This window comes from Setaria italica, chromosome II (genome assembly GCF_000263155.2).
Source record: "Setaria italica strain Yugu1 chromosome II, Setaria_italica_v2.0, whole genome shotgun sequence".
In the NCBI taxonomy this organism is placed as follows: domain Eukaryota; kingdom Viridiplantae; phylum Streptophyta; class Magnoliopsida; order Poales; family Poaceae; genus Setaria; species Setaria italica.
Window position 1 is genome coordinate 4,832,386 of NC_028451.1, and position 17,914 is coordinate 4,850,299.

General features: G+C 47.0%; 1 protein-coding gene across 1 annotated transcript; it reads right to left on the reverse strand.

Moving 5' to 3' along the window:
- Positions 1 to 6,173: 6,173 nt before the first annotated feature.
- Positions 6,174 to 9,568, reverse strand: LOC101776539 (putative E3 ubiquitin-protein ligase RING1b). The gene is made up of 4 exons (XM_022823843.1): positions 9,221 to 9,568; positions 8,914 to 9,108; positions 7,196 to 7,295; positions 6,174 to 7,078 (listed from the first exon to the last, which is right to left on the reverse strand). Exons 1-4 carry the CDS (start codon positions 9,261 to 9,263, stop codon positions 6,388 to 6,390), a joined length of 1,029 nt encoding a protein of 342 aa, XP_022679578.1. The 5' UTR covers positions 9,264 to 9,568; the 3' UTR covers positions 6,174 to 6,387.
- Between the last annotated feature and the right edge of the window lie 8,346 nt (positions 9,569 to 17,914).

The window sequence follows — 17,914 nt, forward strand, 5'->3', positions numbered from 1 at the left end:
TATTTAAAGAACCCTGTTGGAAATTTTTTTTAAAATTTTTTTCAAAAAAAAGTTTTCCGGAGGTGTCCCATTGTTGAAACCTGTGTCCCGGCAAAGAAAATCTTTTCCTGAGAGCCCCACAAAGGACACTCGGCAACCAAGAGCCCCACCCACAAAAAAACCCCCCCCCCCGGCCCCCTCCCCCCACTCTCCTCTCTTCCCCTAGCCTCTTCCCCGCTTCCCTCCTGCCGCCGCCGCCGCCACGGCACGCGCGCCCCCCGGCCCCCTCCCCTCCCTCTCCTCCGGTGGATCCAGGGCGGGCCCCTCCCCTCCGCCGCACCGCCCCTCGAGGCCGGATCCGGCGGAGGCCATGGTGGGCGGGGGGCGTGGTGGCCCCTCGGGGCCGGATCCGGCGGTGGCCGGCCGCCACTCCTTCCCCCGGCGGCCGCCCCCTCCCCGCGCCCCTCCTCGGCGAGATCCGGGCGGCGGCCCCTCCTTCTCCCTCTCACCGGCGAGATCCGGGCGCCGGCCCCCTCCTTCTCCCTCCCCCTCCCTCTCCGGCCGCCCTCCCCCACCGGCGACATCCGGCGGCCGGGGCCGCCCCTCTCTCCCTCCCTCCCCCAACGGCGAGATCCAGGGACGGGGAGGGAGACGGCGGCACGCGTGGGCAGGGGCGGAGGGGACGGCGGCGGCGCGGGCCGGGGGAGGAAGACAGCGGCGCGCGTGGGCAGGGGCGGAGGGGACAGCGGTGGCACGGGCCGGGGGAGGGAGATGGCGGTGGCGCGGCAAGATCCATGGAGGGGGAGGGAGATGGCGGCGCGGCCAGGTGGAGGGTGATGCCTGCCATGGAGGTTCAGCAGGCGGTGACGACCGGCGGCGGCGGCACCGGCGGCTACGTCGAGTTCCTGGTGAGGTGCGCGGAGGGGCTCCTCTCGGCGCTGGGCAAGGTCTGGGGAGCCCTCTGGGCCGTGCTCACCCTCTGGGCCGTGCTCACCGTCGTCGTCGTCATGGAGTACACCGTCGGTAAGCCTGTACCCCGCCGTGCATCGCAGTTAGTTGCAGAGATCGATGACGTACAAGACGCATGCAACGTCACGCGTGGACGGCTTGGGCCAGTGACGGCGGCGGCGTGTGGCCAGCAGTGGTGGCGGTGGTGCCCGGCAGTGGCGGCGTCGGCGGCCAGTGACTGTTTTTTTTTATTTTTTTGTGAAATTGTTGCCGAGTGTTTTTTGGACACTCGGCAAAGCTTTTGCCGGGTGCCCGGCAAAAAACACTCGGTAAAGTTTGTTTGCCGGCAGGATTTTTACCGTGTGCCCATTGCCGAGTGTTACACTCGGCAAAGGGTTCGCCGAGTGTTTTTGGGGCTTTGCCGAGTGCCCCAGGCACTCGGCAATGTTCCTGTCTCCCGTAGTGAAACTGATCCAAACACATAACGATAGTAAAAATTGTACTTTTCTGAAAGCATTTCTGGAGACAAGCCTAACAATATAGGTATAACTTTTCACATAGTGAAATTTGATAGTTTAAACATGTTGGTGGCCAAACCTTCCATCAAGTCTAAACCAACAACAAAGGGAGTATATACAGGAGCGAGCTCAAGAGGAAGCACACTTAAATGTCAAGAAAGTACAGTAGCATGTGAAGTCATTCTGAGGTTCTAAACCAACAAGTATGTGCCATGAAGCTCAAAGGTTAGAAATAAAACTCAGTAGCTCACCAGCAAAATCAAATTGCGACAATTAAGTGAAAGAAACAACCAGTATAATTGATACTTCACTTCAGATTCATATCTGTGGGCTGTGGCACACAGATAAAAGCAAACGAAATAACTTCAGGTACCAATAAATATGTACAATCTACACAAATAAACACCATTGGTAACTCTTGACAATCAAGCCAACACATCAGATAAGAAGACAACTATTTCACGACACAAAGTTTCCTTTTGGATATTGTGGCGGTGAATTTCCAGATTTTTCTTTTTCTTTGCTCTCTGTCCTGACAAACCTTCCAATTTTTGGCGATTTCTTAAGAATTGGACCCTTGTTTAGTTTTGGATGGTTGAGAAATCTTAGCACATGCCCATGAACCTTGGTTCACCTCCTCAAGACCTCAACATTAATTTAGGCAGCCGAAATATATAAAAGAACCGAGGCTAGCAGTGTCTTGACAGAGTTATTACTCCAGGCAAAATCCCCCCTTTTGCTCAATTGGTTTGGCTAAGTGTGCATGCCGCACACAGATCCCATAACACAAGCGACGCGCTCCCTCGTGTACCCAAAGGATGTGCCTTCACCGGCACATACTCCGGGCAAAATCAGGCAGACCCTAAAGACAGAGAATTAATTTGGGGTAGGAAGAGGAGGAAGAGGGTGGATGCGGAGCTCACAGGAATGGAGGCACTCGGGGATGACGGCCGCGTCGCGGAGGAAGCCACCGCAGAGCCCGCAGGTGACGCACGGCGCGATCCTCGAGCGGCGCACCATCACCTCCGCATCCGCCGCGCCCTGCGCGACGGCGGCGCCGTGGGAGCACGGCCCGGCCACAGGCGAAGCTTGCCGGCCCCTTTTCCTCATGATGATTTCTGCATCGCAAACCAGATAACCAGCTCATGTCAGCACGGTGCCACTCAATCAAGAACCGCGATGAGGTGCATTGCTCCAAAATCAAAGATCCAGCAGCATAGAATTTCAATTTCCCAACCGTGGAAAATCAGAGCCTGCTTCGGCCTGCGGGTAAGAGAACATTCAGCGGTGCGGTAAGAGAGGGGTCGCCATCGGTGCCTCGGCAGTGAGGTGCGGTCGGGGAAGAGGAAGCGTCACCCGGCCAGGAGACACGCAGCGGGGGAGGCGCTAGGGTTTCAGCAAAGGGCGGCGGCGGACCACAGCGGCAGGAGAGATGGAGGGATGGACGATGATTGGGGGCTGGGAGAGTAGATGGAGCTTGAGAAGAGACCGCGAGAGAAAAGTTAGCTTTAGAGCTAGTTGACGAGTGGAGCAACAACACGTGGCGGGGGTGGCAGACTCCACCAGGCACGACCAAGTGGAAGGGTCCAGGCAAGATCAAGCTATTCATTTTTAAATCAGTGACGAGCTGAGATGGATCATTGGTAGATGAGAAGTACATGGGGTAGGTAGTGGATCAACGGTTGTATGGAAAAATAACGGTTGAGATAAATCATGTAGTCATATGTACATACGATTTTTGCATTTTTCCAAGATCAAGAGCAACTCGAAATAGTATCATTGTACGAAGTAATGGTGGTACACATGTGAGATAGATTTATTTTTATTTATCTTTCATAGTATTCAACAAATTTAAATACACAAATTATATAATTGAATTATCTTTTGGTGATCAAATATAAAAACTGAACGAGTTTATAAAAATTTAAAATCATGGTATATGCATATCTACCAATCGACTGCAATTCAACATGTTTTGACAAACCGAAAACAGTGGTGAATATTTCAAAATGTTTTATTAGGATTTGTAGATTGTTAGATTAATTTATGAAACTAGCAAATCATGGACAAAATAGCGAAGATAAAGTTCAAAGCAGCACACATGGGCACTAATATAAATCTCCTGACAATCTGCAATTCTCTTACTACTAACAATCCTAATACTGATCGATACCTTACAAATCGATATAAACCAAAAGATAGGCAAAAGGCACGACCGGTGGACGCCACCTTCTCCTTAATTCCTGCGTTTTTTTTGTTGTGCCCAAGAAAGTGTCCACAACACTGTGAACTAGTAAGACTCTGCATTTGTACCTTGTCCTGTCCCAGTATTAGGCGCGGGTTCTGCAGCATTCTTTCGTTGTCCTGACAAACAAATCTTGATCATTGATGGCACTGACTAATGTTGGAACAAAATTTTTAATCCAAACAACATGCTGGTCCAAAATTTTTTTGTTCCTAGCATGCATCTTTGCCATCATCTGCTTTACCAACTCAATTTTCTCCATATGATGCTTCTCAACTACCTGAGCAGCTTCATCCTGATCAGAAATGACATTTTATCAGAAAAAGTGCTTTGCTGATCAGCAAAATTGTGCATGTTACAATTACACAGATGACTCGGTATAGTGTCTGAAAGATTTCACTGGGATTCATGAGTTTCCACAATGCAGGCTGGTATTACTATGATTCATGATAGTTTAAGTCTTTAAGAGAGATGCATGGTAGACTCGCAGATCAGAATGATGTTTGGAACTCACTTTAGTAGTGGGAGCTTTCAGTCTTCTTTTGCAGCTCCTCAAAAGCTTTGCATCTCAGCCTCCAGCATCCTGAGATGAGCTGTGGTATTTGCATCTCAAACTTTGGCACAGATTCTAGGACATCAAATAAAAAACAATGGAGGGAGTATTTACAAGCGTGAGCTCAGGAGGAAGTGCCAAATGTCAAAAAAGTATAGTGGTATATGAAATCATTCTGAGGTTCTGAACCAATAAATCTGCGCCATGAAACTCAAAGGTTAGGAATGAAACTCGCCAGCAAATCAAATGCACAATAAGTAAAACAAAACAACCAGTAAAATTGATACTTCACCTCAGATTCATATCTGTAGCACACAGATAAAAGTAAACGGAATCACACACAGATAAAAGCAAACGAGATCACTTCAGGCACAAACAAATACGTACGAGACCTACACGATGCCCCTCAACAATCAGTTGTGTATGGATAGAAGAAGTAGAAGGGTATAGTAGCTTACAGCAATGAAGGCACTCGGTGATGACGGCTGCGTCGCGGAGGAAATCACCGCAGAGCCCGCAGGTGACGCACGACGCCATCGCCTCTTCATCCGCGCCCTGCAGGACGGCGGCGCCGTCGGAGCACGGGCCGGCTGCAGGCGAAGCTTGCCGGCCTCTCACCTTCATGATGATTTCTGCATTATAAATCAGATGATAACCAGTTTATATCAGCACAGTGCCTCTCGAAACCCCGATGAATAGAAAAATAAAACCCGATGAGGCGGTGACGCGCGCTGGAGGAGGGTCGGCGCCTCGGCAATCGGCATCGACAGTGACCAGTGAGGTGAGATTAGGGAAGAGGGAGCGAGCATTACCCGCCCAGGAAGCCGCAGCCGGGTGCGGCGCGCTAGGGTTTCGGCAAAGGGCGGCGGCGGCGGACCACAATGGAGCTGGGGTGCAGTGGCGGCCGGATGGAGCTAATTGCCGTTGGGTGCGTTTGGCAGCCCGTTGTCCCTCAGCCTGGTCGAGCCAGCAGCCCAGCCAGTGTCACGGATGTACAGATGTTGATCGGAGAAACTGCAGCTCGTAAAACTGGCTGGACTGAGATGGTGTTTGTTAGCTTGGGCTGAGACAGTGTTTATTAGCCTGTACTTGTGAATGAATTGGTGTGAATATCCTCCACATGGGCTAAGGCAGAGTTACCACTTCATTAATTACGATGGTATGCCACTAATTTATTTCTACTTCCAAATTATTTATGCGGAATGTCATTCTAGTTTGCTTTATCAATTTTTTTGGTTGACTTAATGACCCAAAATATCTATAACGTGCATCTAGGGGACGTCAGTCGCTGTAGAAAACCGTCACACGCGGCATGCCTCCATACCTGAGGTTGTCACAGACAGTGTAAAATTTGCTTTCTTTTTTTTTTCCCGGAACCGAATAATCTTTTCTAATCCATCTTCTGTTGTGTTCTCCATATGGTGAAATTCACCCTTTACCCTCTGTTAATAGATGAAATAAGACTACTTACTCCGATTCAAAGTCGTTTTAGTTTCTCAGACTTTTTTCTAATCCATCTTTTTTAAAAATTTTGATGCTGTATATGTTAATATATTTTTCTATAAGTTTGGTAAAAATTAGATAAGTATGATTTAGGATGAAACTAAAACGACATATTATTTGATGCCAAAGAAGTTTGTGGATTTGGGATTTAGACCTTGATCTCTTCGGTAGGGCGTTGCGACTATCGTGGATGTGGTTTATTCGAGTGGACCGAGCCAGACCGACCTTGGGTTGGAACGGATTTGTCGGCAATGTCAACTGACGAGCAGCTAGCTGTTCAGGGCAAACACTATGGTCACAGTTGGTAACGGGAGAACGACAAACATTTTGGCAATCCTCATAGCTTCATCGGCAAGCTCCAATGGACATGGATGTTCCCCTGATTTGTTCAAGCTTGCATGGACGAAAAGGAGAGTTAGTGAGGAACTAGAAAATCGGAGTTGGGACTCATGGTTTGTTCAGCTTTGGGTTCTTGGTTCAGCAAAATAAATCTCACAGATGAACATGAACCTGACCACATTGCTTGGCGGTGGACGGCTGATGGGGAGTATAATGCAAAGTCAGCTTAATTACATTTACAGCATCCAAATTACAGCAGCTTCGTGTGGAAAAACATGGCAGCCCGTCGTCGTCCATCACCATCAGGCATCCACGCCGTCGCCGTCCGAGTCGTCGCCAGCTTGTGGTGGAGAGTCGTTTCGGACCATAATCTGGGCCAGCCTCAACGCCGTCTCCCGTGCGCGACCCCGCAGCTTGTCCACCTCGTCGGCCGCCACACCCTCCAGCACTATCTCCAGGCCGAAGGAGGGGTCGCGGCTCAGGCAGCAGGCCAGCACGTACTCGGCGGTCTCCGCGGCGACAGTGCGCTCCTCCTCCGTGGGCCGCAGTCCGTACTCCTCCAGCTGATGGCCCGCGCTGTCGACGGCACTGCGCGTCATCTCGGCCGTCGTCTCCGCCTCCCGCTTCTGGTCCGCGACCTGCCGCCTAGCGTCGGCCTCGGAGGCACGCGCGGCCTCCAGCTCACGGCGCAGGCGGACAACCTGGTCCTCCAGGCTCTGCGCACGGGCGCGCTCGGCCTCGACCTGGGCCGTCAGCGCCGAGACCCCTTCCAGCGCCCGCGCCGAGACCACTTCCAGCGCCCGCGCCTCGTCCGCCTCCTCCCTCGCCGCGGTGGCGGCATTGGCCCGCTCGGCCACCTCCTCTCGGCCCACCTCCTCCCTCGTCATTGCGGCCGTCCATCCTTCGGTGCTCCATTCCTCATCAGTGGCCATCCTTGTCTTGCTCCTCTCAACGGCTACTATCCATGGGTCCACCTCGTCAGTGAGTTCATTTCTGCACAGGACAAACATGAAAGGGCAGACAGCTTATCACTCCAGCATGCTTATATACTAGTAAGCGGTACTGCAAAGTGCAAACTGACAGAAAATAGTGCAGGGAAACATACAAGACCTGAGTTTCTCCAGTGGATTACAGCCCAAATCAGTGTCGCACTTAGGACAGCGGTTGATATTCTTATCTGTGAATTTCTCAACTATGCATTCCCTGCAAACTGATCCAAACACATAGTGATAGTAAAAATTATACTTTTCTGAAAGCATTTCTGGAGACAAGCCTAACAATATAACTTTTCATATAGTGAAATTTGATAGTTTAAACATGTTGGTGGTCAAACTTCAGCACGGATTCTAGGATGTGAAAAGAAAAAAACAACAACAACAGAGGTAGTATATACAAGAGCGAGCTCAAGAGGAAGCACACACTTAAATGTCAACAAAGTATAGTAGCATATGAAATCATTCCGACGTTCTTGGCATCTTCCTTCAGCGGGCGCTGCTGCTGTTCTATGTACTGTTTCATCAGGCTACATACCAGTATAGTATCCATCCATCGGGTATCTTTCTGAGTTCTTGATGCCTGAATGGAGTTGAATTACTAGTTGTGTTCAGAGTTTCAGGCCCCGATGGCCTGGATTATTGATTGGCTGATGGCCTGCATTGCTAACTGAAAGAGGAATTTTACAGACTGAATGGCTGTCCATTTTGTGCCTGCTGAGAGAACGTACCAACACGATTGGGGCAATCTGCAAATTAATACACAGGAGAAGCTGGGACTGCAGACGGCCATCAGTTTGATCTGCTATTGTGTCCGTCAGAAATAACAAGCTATTTATCCTACAGTCAAAGGATAATCTTTGTTAGTCTGCTCGAACCTTGAAACCTTTGTTAGACTACTGATAGTCTGGACAATAGCATCTTGGTTTAGGAGGATCTCTTCAGCACCATTACTAATGTCTCTTAGTGGAAAGTGTCCTATTTCTATAAATCCGGCACACATATTTAGTTCTCTGCCATACCTTTTGCTAAGCAGTAAAATTTCTATTGAATTATTTCAAGAAATGATTTCTGAACCTATTTACTTGTTTTTTACTGATCTTGTTTACTGAATCCATTACACTGATGAACTGACTTGATGTATCATTCCTTCCTTTTGAATGTCTAATGTTTGAGATTGAACCATTGGTGTGCTGCTTAACAGCAGAGAAGCATGGATGATGATTTATCCTAAATAAAGTAGGTGTTGTTTTGCAGTCTCTGAGTCCATATCCTGTTAATATGATTAAGAGTGTAGTTGTTAAGTTGTCAAGCTGATGATAATAAGCGATTGTTGTTTTCCTGTTCTGTGTTAGCACTTTAGCAGCAAATTGTTGGTTCCTTTGCTTAGTGTAATATTTGGACTTTATTTACAATGCTTGGAAGTGCGAAACCTTTGCTTTCACATGTGTGTTAGGCTCATAGGATCCATGTCTGGTGCTTTCATTTCCGTTTGCTTGGGTACAATATTGGAAATCTGGAATGAAGTTCTCCCCTTTTGTGCCCACTGATCTCGCTGACATTCTAGTGCTACCTGCTGTGGAGCTATTCAGCTGTCGCTCTAGTGTTGCCTAATGTTGAGCTATGTGTGGCCATCGTTTTTCTTGCTATCATAATACAGAGTATGGGCCAATGAACCTTGCTTCACATCCTCAACATTAATTTAGGCAGCCCAAATCTATATAAAAATCGAGCCTAGCAATTTCTTGACAGAGTTATTACTCTAGGCACAATCAGGCAGACCCTAAAGACGAAGAATGAATTTGGGGGAGCAGGGGGGAAGAGGGCGGAGCTTACAGGAATGGAGGCACTCGGGGATGACGGCTGCGTCGCGGAGTAGGCCGCCGCAGAGCACGCAGGCGACGCACGGCGCGATGCTCGAGCGGCGCCCCATCACCTCCGCCGAATCCGCGCCCTGCGCGACGGCGGCGCCGTGGGAGCACGGGCCGGCAACAGGCGAAGCTTGCCGGCCCCTTTTCCTCAAGATGACTTCTGCATTGCAAATCAGATAACTAGTTCGTGTCAGCACAATGCCACTCAATCAAGAACCGCGACGGGATGCATTGTTCCCAAATTAAAGATCCAGCAGTAGGAATTTCCCAACCGTGGCAAATCAGAGCCTGCTTCGTCCTGCGGGTTATGCCCATAGGACTAAGACGCCGCTCGATTGGGGCCGCGCCGCTCGAGGGGTCGCCGTCGGCGCTTCGGCAGTGAGGTGCGGTCGGGGAAGAGGAAGCACCACCCGGCCAGGAGAGCTGCAGCGGGGGAGGCGCTAGGGTTTCAGTCAAGGGCGGCGGCGGCGAACCATAGCGGGATGAGCGCTGGAGCTGGGAGAGTGAGGGTGATGACTGATGACTGATGAGTGAGGACTGAGAAGTGAGCACTGAGACCTTGGTCTCTGAAGAAAACCGCCGGGTTCGTGAGGTTGTCGCCGACAGATCTAATTTTTGGCTGCTTTTTTAACCGGATAAACTATGTTTGAATATTTTTTTAGATTCTTTATCACTTCTTCTATCTCTGTGAAGATTGTAAGTCAATAGAGGATCGGACAATAAAAATTAACCCTTCAATGACTCCACAGAAAAAAGGTGACAGCGCGCCATCATCCAAAGGGTCAAAGCAACGGCGAGACTAAGGGTTAGTTTGGCAGTGTTGTGGTTATGGCTGAAACAACTCCGATTGTGGCTTCTCTGGTGTAGCAGCTTTTTTTACTCCAACTTGTGTAGTTAGTAAATTATCTCAAATAGATAAAAATGTGAAATTTCCGTAATACCCACATATTTTCCTTTTCCTTTTCTTTTTTGTCATTTTTCTTCCTATTCTTTTCCCCTCCTGCCTTTCCCATTCTCATTCAACAATATTCCCTCTGCTACATTTGCTAACTGCCCTGACCTCCCCTATATCTCCCCCGCACCACCATCGCCTTCCGTCACGTACTCGTCGCACCGTAGTCTTCCCTCGTCTTGCCCATGCCACTCAAGGGTAAAACTTGGTAAAACTTGGGACTCCGATCCTGCAGACGAGGAGCAGTGGGGAGCTAGTTTTTGGGCTCCCGCTCCATCTCCTGGCTTCTTTCAGCAAGATTTTTGGAGCTTCTCTGTCGGAGCCGTTTGCCACAGCACCATCTGTCGAAGCCGTTTGCCACAGCACCATTTGGTAGGGCTCCAACAGCAGCCGCCGAAGGAGTCAGAGCTAGAGGCCTTCCAAATAGGTCCTAACTCGCTTTAGAAGTTTAACATAATGTTGTGGAGCAATGGCGATTATATATACGACATAAAACTTAATTTATGTATCTTTCAAAGTATTCAACAATTTAGTACACAAATCTAAAAAATTGAAATATTTCGATTGTGTTTTGCAAAAAATATAGAAACTGAACATGGTAAAATAAAGTTTAAAATCATGTTATATACATTGCTACCATTTGAGTGCATTTTCAAAGATGTTTTAACAAACCAAATAAAATGTTGAATATTTCAAACGTTTTATTAGGATTGGTAGATTGTTTGACTAATTCGTGAAATTAACAAATCATGGATAAATATAATAGTGAAGGAAAAGATAAAAAGAGCACGCGGGCTATATCTTTTGTCTTCTTCTAATACACGGTCAGTTAATTTTGTAATTCACAAAGTTGAGCTTGACCTTAAGATTTTATATACATGTATGGTACCATCTCCGTCACGTGTGTATGGATTTTTTTCAATCAAAAACCTCTGAGTATATGTTTTCAGATGGCCTTCACGATTTCCATAATGCTAATGTTTTTCTCCGAACTTAGAGTGTATTCTTTTTAGAGGGTTCTCATGATTCCACCGTGTCCAATATTTTCCCACTCGCTCTAAGGTCAAGAATTAATACCTGAGCTTTATTTGCAGTCCAGAGCATTTGGCTCTGTGTTTTCAGTAGATACCGATCCTCTCTGTTAGCTCTAGCTCATGAACAAGAGATAAGAGATTCATGTGATCAAGTACACAAGTCACATACATATGATGTACACACACTAAGAAACTGTGCATAGCTAGTTTTAGGGCATGTTTGTTTGAGCTGCAGCTTTTGAACTCTTCTGAAAAACTATTGCTGGCATTTTGGTTCTGACAAGCCAACACTAGCTTTTAGAAGATGTGTTTAGCTTTTTGAGCTCAGGAAGTTAAGAAAAAGCTCATAAAATTGAGCTTTCCATATAAACTCAATTTTTCTTATCTTCCAGTTTTCCAAAAACTACACGAAAAGTTCATTGTTTATTTGAGCTTATGACTTTTCACGTTGAGAAGCTACCAAGAAACTCGAATAAACAGGATCTTAATGTGGCTACCACCACTAGCAGAGCTACGGCTTGGCCAAGGTGGGCCACAACCCCCATTGCCGCAAGGAAGTCGCGACCAATTGGAGGCTGATCAATTGGTCGCATGACATTTTTGTGCATCATATTCTCGTGTAGTTTAGTTTTGCTAGTGCACTAAAGCTGATGTCATTATATTTTCCAATGCAAATATGAACTATGGTACTTAGAACCAATAAAATTTGAATAAGTAGTACATGCATTGTCCTTAGTCAAATTAACAGTTAGGGAGGAACAAACGAAAATAACTGACCCTACCTGACGCGGCGACCTTGTTCAGTACGAAGAATTGATCCCGGCGACCCTACCGTCCACTTCGCCGCCACAATCCTCAAACACACCACCCAATTCGCCCAATTCCAGTACCGGCCCGCCGCCGCCACCACCGCCACCAAAACCTCGACAACGAGGGAAGAAGCCACCAACATGTACCCTCATGCACCGGATGACGATAGCGGAAGAAAAGTTGAATCCCCTGGTGAAGGAGGTGAAGAACCTCCAAGCAGGCTAGCTGAAAATTGCAATCATAGTTGATGGATTCAACACCTGGAGCATCGACGCGGACAAGTTTTCAGTGGTGCTTCACAAGGAGATAAAGGATCTCACTTCGCACATTACGACGTTGGAAGCAGCTACCTCTACTGCGCCACCGCCAACAGCCCCGAAGCGCGAGGAAGAGGGGCGGGCCTATGGCCACCGCGTCGCAACATAGTACCAAGGTGACGATGAGAGGTCTCTGGCCCTCCATCACACCCTAGTCAAAGGGTAAGTTCAACAACTCATACCATGATCCTAGTGCTGATAATTATGGTAATGGCTATAGAGATGAGTTCGCTCATGCTAATTCTTATCAGAAGGAACCTAGATTACCAAACTAGATTTTCCTAATTTTGATGGTGACCATCCTAGGGGCTGGAAGGAAAAGAGTGAGAAGTATTTTTCATTGTACAAAGTTCCAATACACTTATGAGTTCCTTTTGCTACCATAAACTTCAAAGGCAATGCGTCTTACTGGTTGCAAGCATATGAAGCTAGTCATACCATTAGTAGTTGGGCAGAACTGTGTTTGCCATTGACCAAAAGTTTGGCAAGGATATGCATAACCATTTCATGCGTGAGTTGCTAAACCTTAAGCAAGTAGGTTCTGTTGAAGAGTATCTAGAGAAGTTTGAGAAAATCAAGCATAAAGTCTTATTGCACAACGATAAATATGATGATGTGTTGTTCATCAATAGATTCATAGATGGCTTGAAACCAAAAATTAAATCCGCAATACAATTACATAGGCCTCGAACTGTTGATGCTATTGAATCTCTGGCTTTAATGCAGGCTGAAGTGTTGGACCTCTCTCAGAGAAGATATTTCTCCAGGAATTCTAAAGGGTATAACATATTCAGTGATAAACCCTCTACATCAACAACAACTCCAGCATCAGGGGTCTTGGGGGCATCACCTATGATTGAAATGAAGCCTAACAACAAGATGCAACATGATGACAAACTACAAGCATTGATGTCACAACGCAGGAAGATGGGGTTGTGCATGAAATGTGGAGAGAAATGGAACCGGGGTCATGAATGCCCATGTTCCTCTTCATGTGATGGAGGAATGACTACATGCCATGCAAGTTGAACTGAATGATGAAGCTTTTGAAGATGCATCTGATAGTGAAGAGGAACTGTTGGCTCTATCTTTATGTGCTAAAAATAGGGTTCAAGGAAAGAAAACAATCAGAGTTCAAGGGAGATAGGTACTCAAGATGTGCTCATACTGATTGACTCTGGAAGCTCGTCAATGTTCATCAGCTCAAGAACGGTGGAGCAATTGAGGTTACACACAGAAACAACTCCTTCTGTTCAAGCGACTGTTGCAAGTGGAGGGAAGTGACTATTGCAAGTGGATGGAAATTGACCCGTACAGAACAAGTTCCTGATCTCACTTGGTGGGTCCAAGGCAACACATTCACCACATCAGCCAGAGTGTTGGATCTACCATATTATGATGCAATACTAGGAATGGATTGGCTAGAAGGCTACAGCCCCATGTGGGTGCACTGGACGAGAAAGAGGATGAGATTCACTCATCAAGGCAAGAGGATAGTATTGCAAGGGGTCAAAGATTGCACATCTCAATGCAAAAATATCAAAGCACACAAGTTGAAAGGCTTATTGAGGAAAAGTGGAGTGGCACAGTTAGTCCAACTCTCCCCAATTACAACTGAGTCTACAACAATCACACCTCCTCCAATTCAGAAACTAGTCAATCAAAATTCTGGTCTCTTTAAGGAACCAATAGGGTTACCTCCAAGTAGAGAGTTCGACCATCGTATTCCTCTCCTACCTGGAGTCAAACCAGTGAATGTGAAACCATATCGGTATACCCCATCTCAAAAAGACGAGATCGAAAGGAAAGTAAAGAAAATGCTCTTGAACGGAGTTATCAAACCCAGCAATAGCCCTTTCACCTCTCCGGTGTTGCTAGTCAAGAAGAAAGACAGAACTTGAAGATTCTGCATTACCTACAGGCAACTCAATGCCATAACTGTGAAAAATAAGTACCCCATACCAATAGTAGATGAATTACTGGATGAGTTAAAAGGGACCTCATGGTTCACAAATTGGACATGAGATCAGGCTACCACCAGATCAGATTGCTGCCCGAGGATGAAGCAAAGACAACTTTCAAAACTCATCACAGTCACTGGGAATTTAGAGTGATGCTGTTTGGGCTGACGAATGCACCGGCAACATTTCAAGCACTAATGAACACAATCTTCCAGCCTCTGCTCCGAAAGTGTGTCTTGGTATTTGTAGATGACATCCTCGTATACAATCACACATTACAAGAGCATGTGCAACACCTACAACAGGTATTTGAAATCCTCCACCAACATAAGCTGTTGCTAAAATATTCCAAGTGTTCATTTGCACAACAGAGTTTAGAGTACCTAGGCCACATAATCAGTGCACATGGAGTTTCAACTGACCCAGTAAAAATACAAGCAGTCCAAGATTAGCCCACTCCAACAGATGCGAAGCAATTGAGAGGATTTTTAGGACTGCCTGGGTATTATAGAAAATTTATAAAGAAGTATGGACTGCAGAGTAGACCACTTAATGATCTTCTCAAGAAGAACACACCCTTTGTTTGGACTCCTCCACACTAGCAAAGTTTTGAGGCTATCAAAAAGGCACTAGTCTCTGCCCCCGTACTTGCCTTACCAGACTTCACTAAAGAATTTGTGGTTGAGATAGATGCCTCAAGAACAGGAATTAGGGCGGTTCTTATGCAGCAAGGGCACCCTATTGTTTACATCAGCAGAGCATTGGGTCAGCCGATTCAAGGGCTATCAACATATGAGAAAGAGTGTCTGGCTGTGATCTTGGCAATCACCAAATGGAGACCATACCTTCAAGATAAGCAATTCACTATAGCAATAGATCACAAGAGCTTGGTCCATTTGGGAGAACAACAGCTGCATTAGGGCATGCAACAAAAAGCCTTTGTCGAATTATTAGGACTACAATATAAAGTCCAATACAAAAAGGACCTTGAAAATAAGGCTGCTGATGCTTTGTCAAGACAACAATGCAATGAAATTAGTGTTGTCTCAGTTTGCACACCAAAATAGCTAGAAGTGGCGATTGAAGCCTACCAGCAAGATCCACAAGCACAACAGCTGCTACATGAACTTAGTTTGACTGGCTCTAATGACAAGGGGTACTTATTAGTGGATGGTGTCATTCAACACAAAGGCAGAATATGGTTGGGATCTCAAACTGAAGCTCATCAAGCTATCATGTTAGCCCTGCATGCAAGTGGTCTGAGTGGTCATAGTGGAATCACAACAACTTATCACAAGATCAAGGACCTGTTCTCTTGGCCACACATGAAGAGTGATATCCAGAAATTTATCTCAAACCGTGAGGTATGTGCCAAAGCCAAAACTGAACACAATAGGCTCCCAGGTCTTCTACAACCCTTACCTATCCCTGAACATGGCACACTGTCAACCTGAACTTCATAGAAGGCCTACCTAAATCCAAATTCTTTGACACAATATTGGTGGTCATAGACAAGTTCTCCAAATATGCTCATTTTATACCTATGTCGCATCCTTATACTACCTTAACAGTAGCTCAGGCATACCTCAACAATATATACAAACTGCATGACCTTCCCCAAGTGATAATTTTAGATAGAGATAGGGTGTTCACCAGCACTGTTTGGCAAGAGTTGTTCAAGCTCTCTGAAACCACCCTGAATATGAGCTCTTCCTACCACCCACAAATAGATGGACAAATAGAAAGACTAAAGCAATGTCTAGAAACATATCTCCGGTGCAGGATACATGATTGTCCAACTAAATGGTCTCAGTGGTTGGCATTAGCTGAATATTGGTATAATAAAACCTACCACTCAGCTCATGGGGCCACACCGTTTGAAGTGTCGTATGGCAACAAACCCAGACACTTTGGCATCACATCCACAGATACATGCACTATCCCAGTTCTGCAACAGTGGCTGCAGGACAGAAATGACATGATCCAGTTGATACAGCAACACTTGGTGAGAGCTCAACAAAGAATGAAGGCACAAGCTGACAAGCATAGGTCAGAAAGGGAGTTTGCTGTGGGTGATTGGGTATACCTCAAACTCCAACCTCATGTGCAGCAATCAGTGGCGAAAAGATCCTGTGCCAAGCTCAGTTACAAATACTTTGGCCCCTTATCTGGTACTCCAGCGCATAGGTGCAGTAGCCTATAAGTTACAACTGCCTATGTCTAGCAAAGTCCATCCAGTTGTGCATGTTTCCCAAGCTGAAGAAAGCAATCCCACCTGAAGCAACCGTTACACCTGATGAGCACCTATCTTTGGTGATGACTGAAGAAATCCCGGCTCCAACCAAGGTACTGCAAACTAAACTTCGCCTTGTTGGTAATTCTGTTCAACTTTATGCACTGGTGCAGTGGTCCTCTCTTCCAACTGAATGGACTACATGAGCGAATACGATGATGATCCAGCGGCAGTTTCCTTCGTTAACAACTCGAGGGCGAGTTGCCTCTTAAGGGGGAGGTGATGTCAGGACCAACTATAGTATCTACTACAGTACTGGAGTATTAGTATGTATGAGTCTGTGTGTTGGCCCTAAAGGCCGTGTAAGCTATTGGGCTACCGACGCCGGCAGTAATGGGCCGAGCCCAGAAGCTAAGCCATCGGCTTGTGATGGCATAAGGACCTGAACCCGCCGCCAGGAGCGGGGCATCGATGAACAAGAACCCTAATATTCCGATCCCCTTGTCTGCTGCTCCTCTCTACCATATCTGCTCGGAATCTTGCGTTGCTGTTATCCAGCTCGTTCGGCGTGCCGCCGTCCAAAACTACCAAGGCAGCAAAGAGTGCAGCGCCTCGGTTCGGACCAAGTCCGTTCGACGCTGCGGCTTCCCTCGTGCTGGGCCTTCTGGTCTGAATTTATACCCACGTCACTTGTAATTTGCACACAGGTGCAACAAGGCAACAAATCCCCGACCCCAAGATCAGGGCATTCAAAGAACAGCTAAGATTGTGAGAAAGCTGATTCAGCTTGGTCACAAAAGTAACATGTAGACAGTTTCTGTTTCGACGAAATTCACATAGGACAGTCGAAAGGAAAATTCCAGGGCTACTGCAAAAGACAAAAGGAGATCAGCCCCCAACTTGACAGCACGAACGAATGTCTTCAGCCTTCGGTTCAGGGACGATCCTTGGAGCTGAAATCATATTGACGGCCGCGTCGCGGAGGAAGCCGCCGCAGAGCCCGCAGGTGACGCACGGCGCGATCCTCGAGCGGGGCACCATCGCAAACCGCGTCCGCGCACTGCGCGAAGGCCACAGGCGGCGAAGCTTGCCGGCCTGTTTTCCGGCCTCCCAGGAAGCCGCCAGCCGGGGGCGGCGCTAGGGTTTCAGCAAAGGGCGGCGGCGGACCACAGCGGCAGGAGCGATGGAGCTGGAATGGAGCGAATCGCTTTGACTGGAGTGTGAACAGAGACGTCGTTGGTCGCCGTAGAAAACCGCCGCGTGCCTCCATGCCTGAGGTTGTCGAGGTCGGCCCGTCAGTTGTAAATTTTGCATGCTTTTTCCCCCACCGGATGGAACCCGGTTTTTTTTTATCCACTCCATCCTCTCTATTTCTACTATCCGGTGAAATTCACCCTTTACTCTCCAACGAAAATGAATCCGTTCTAAATTATAAACCTTCTTAGGTTTTTCTCAAACTCCTTTTAACTTTGATCAACTCTATAAGAAATCTATAACTATCTACTACAACAAACTAGTCGCATTAGATGGACCATAAAATGTATTTTCGTAGCGCATGTATTAGATATTGGAGATGTTAATATATTTTCTATAAATTTATCAAAAGCAAAACAAGTATAATTTAGAATAAACTGAAACAATATATAATTTGGATATGAT

What these genes read in the sequence shown, in the direction of transcription:
- LOC101776539 (XM_022823843.1), bottom strand. Translation starts at nt 9,263, where the DNA reads ATGGGCATAACCCGCAGGACGAAGCAGGCTCTGATTTGCCACG. An exon ending in GCAGGCTCTGATTTGCCACG is followed by an intron (nt 9,109 to 9,220) that starts GTTGGGAAATTC and finishes TTTGCAATGCAG; the next exon opens with AAGTCATCTTGAGGAAAAGG. An exon ending in CCCCGAGTGCCTCCATTCCT is followed by an intron (nt 7,296 to 8,913) that starts GTAAGCTCCGCC and finishes TGTTTGGATCAG; the next exon opens with TTTGCAGGGAATGCATAGTT.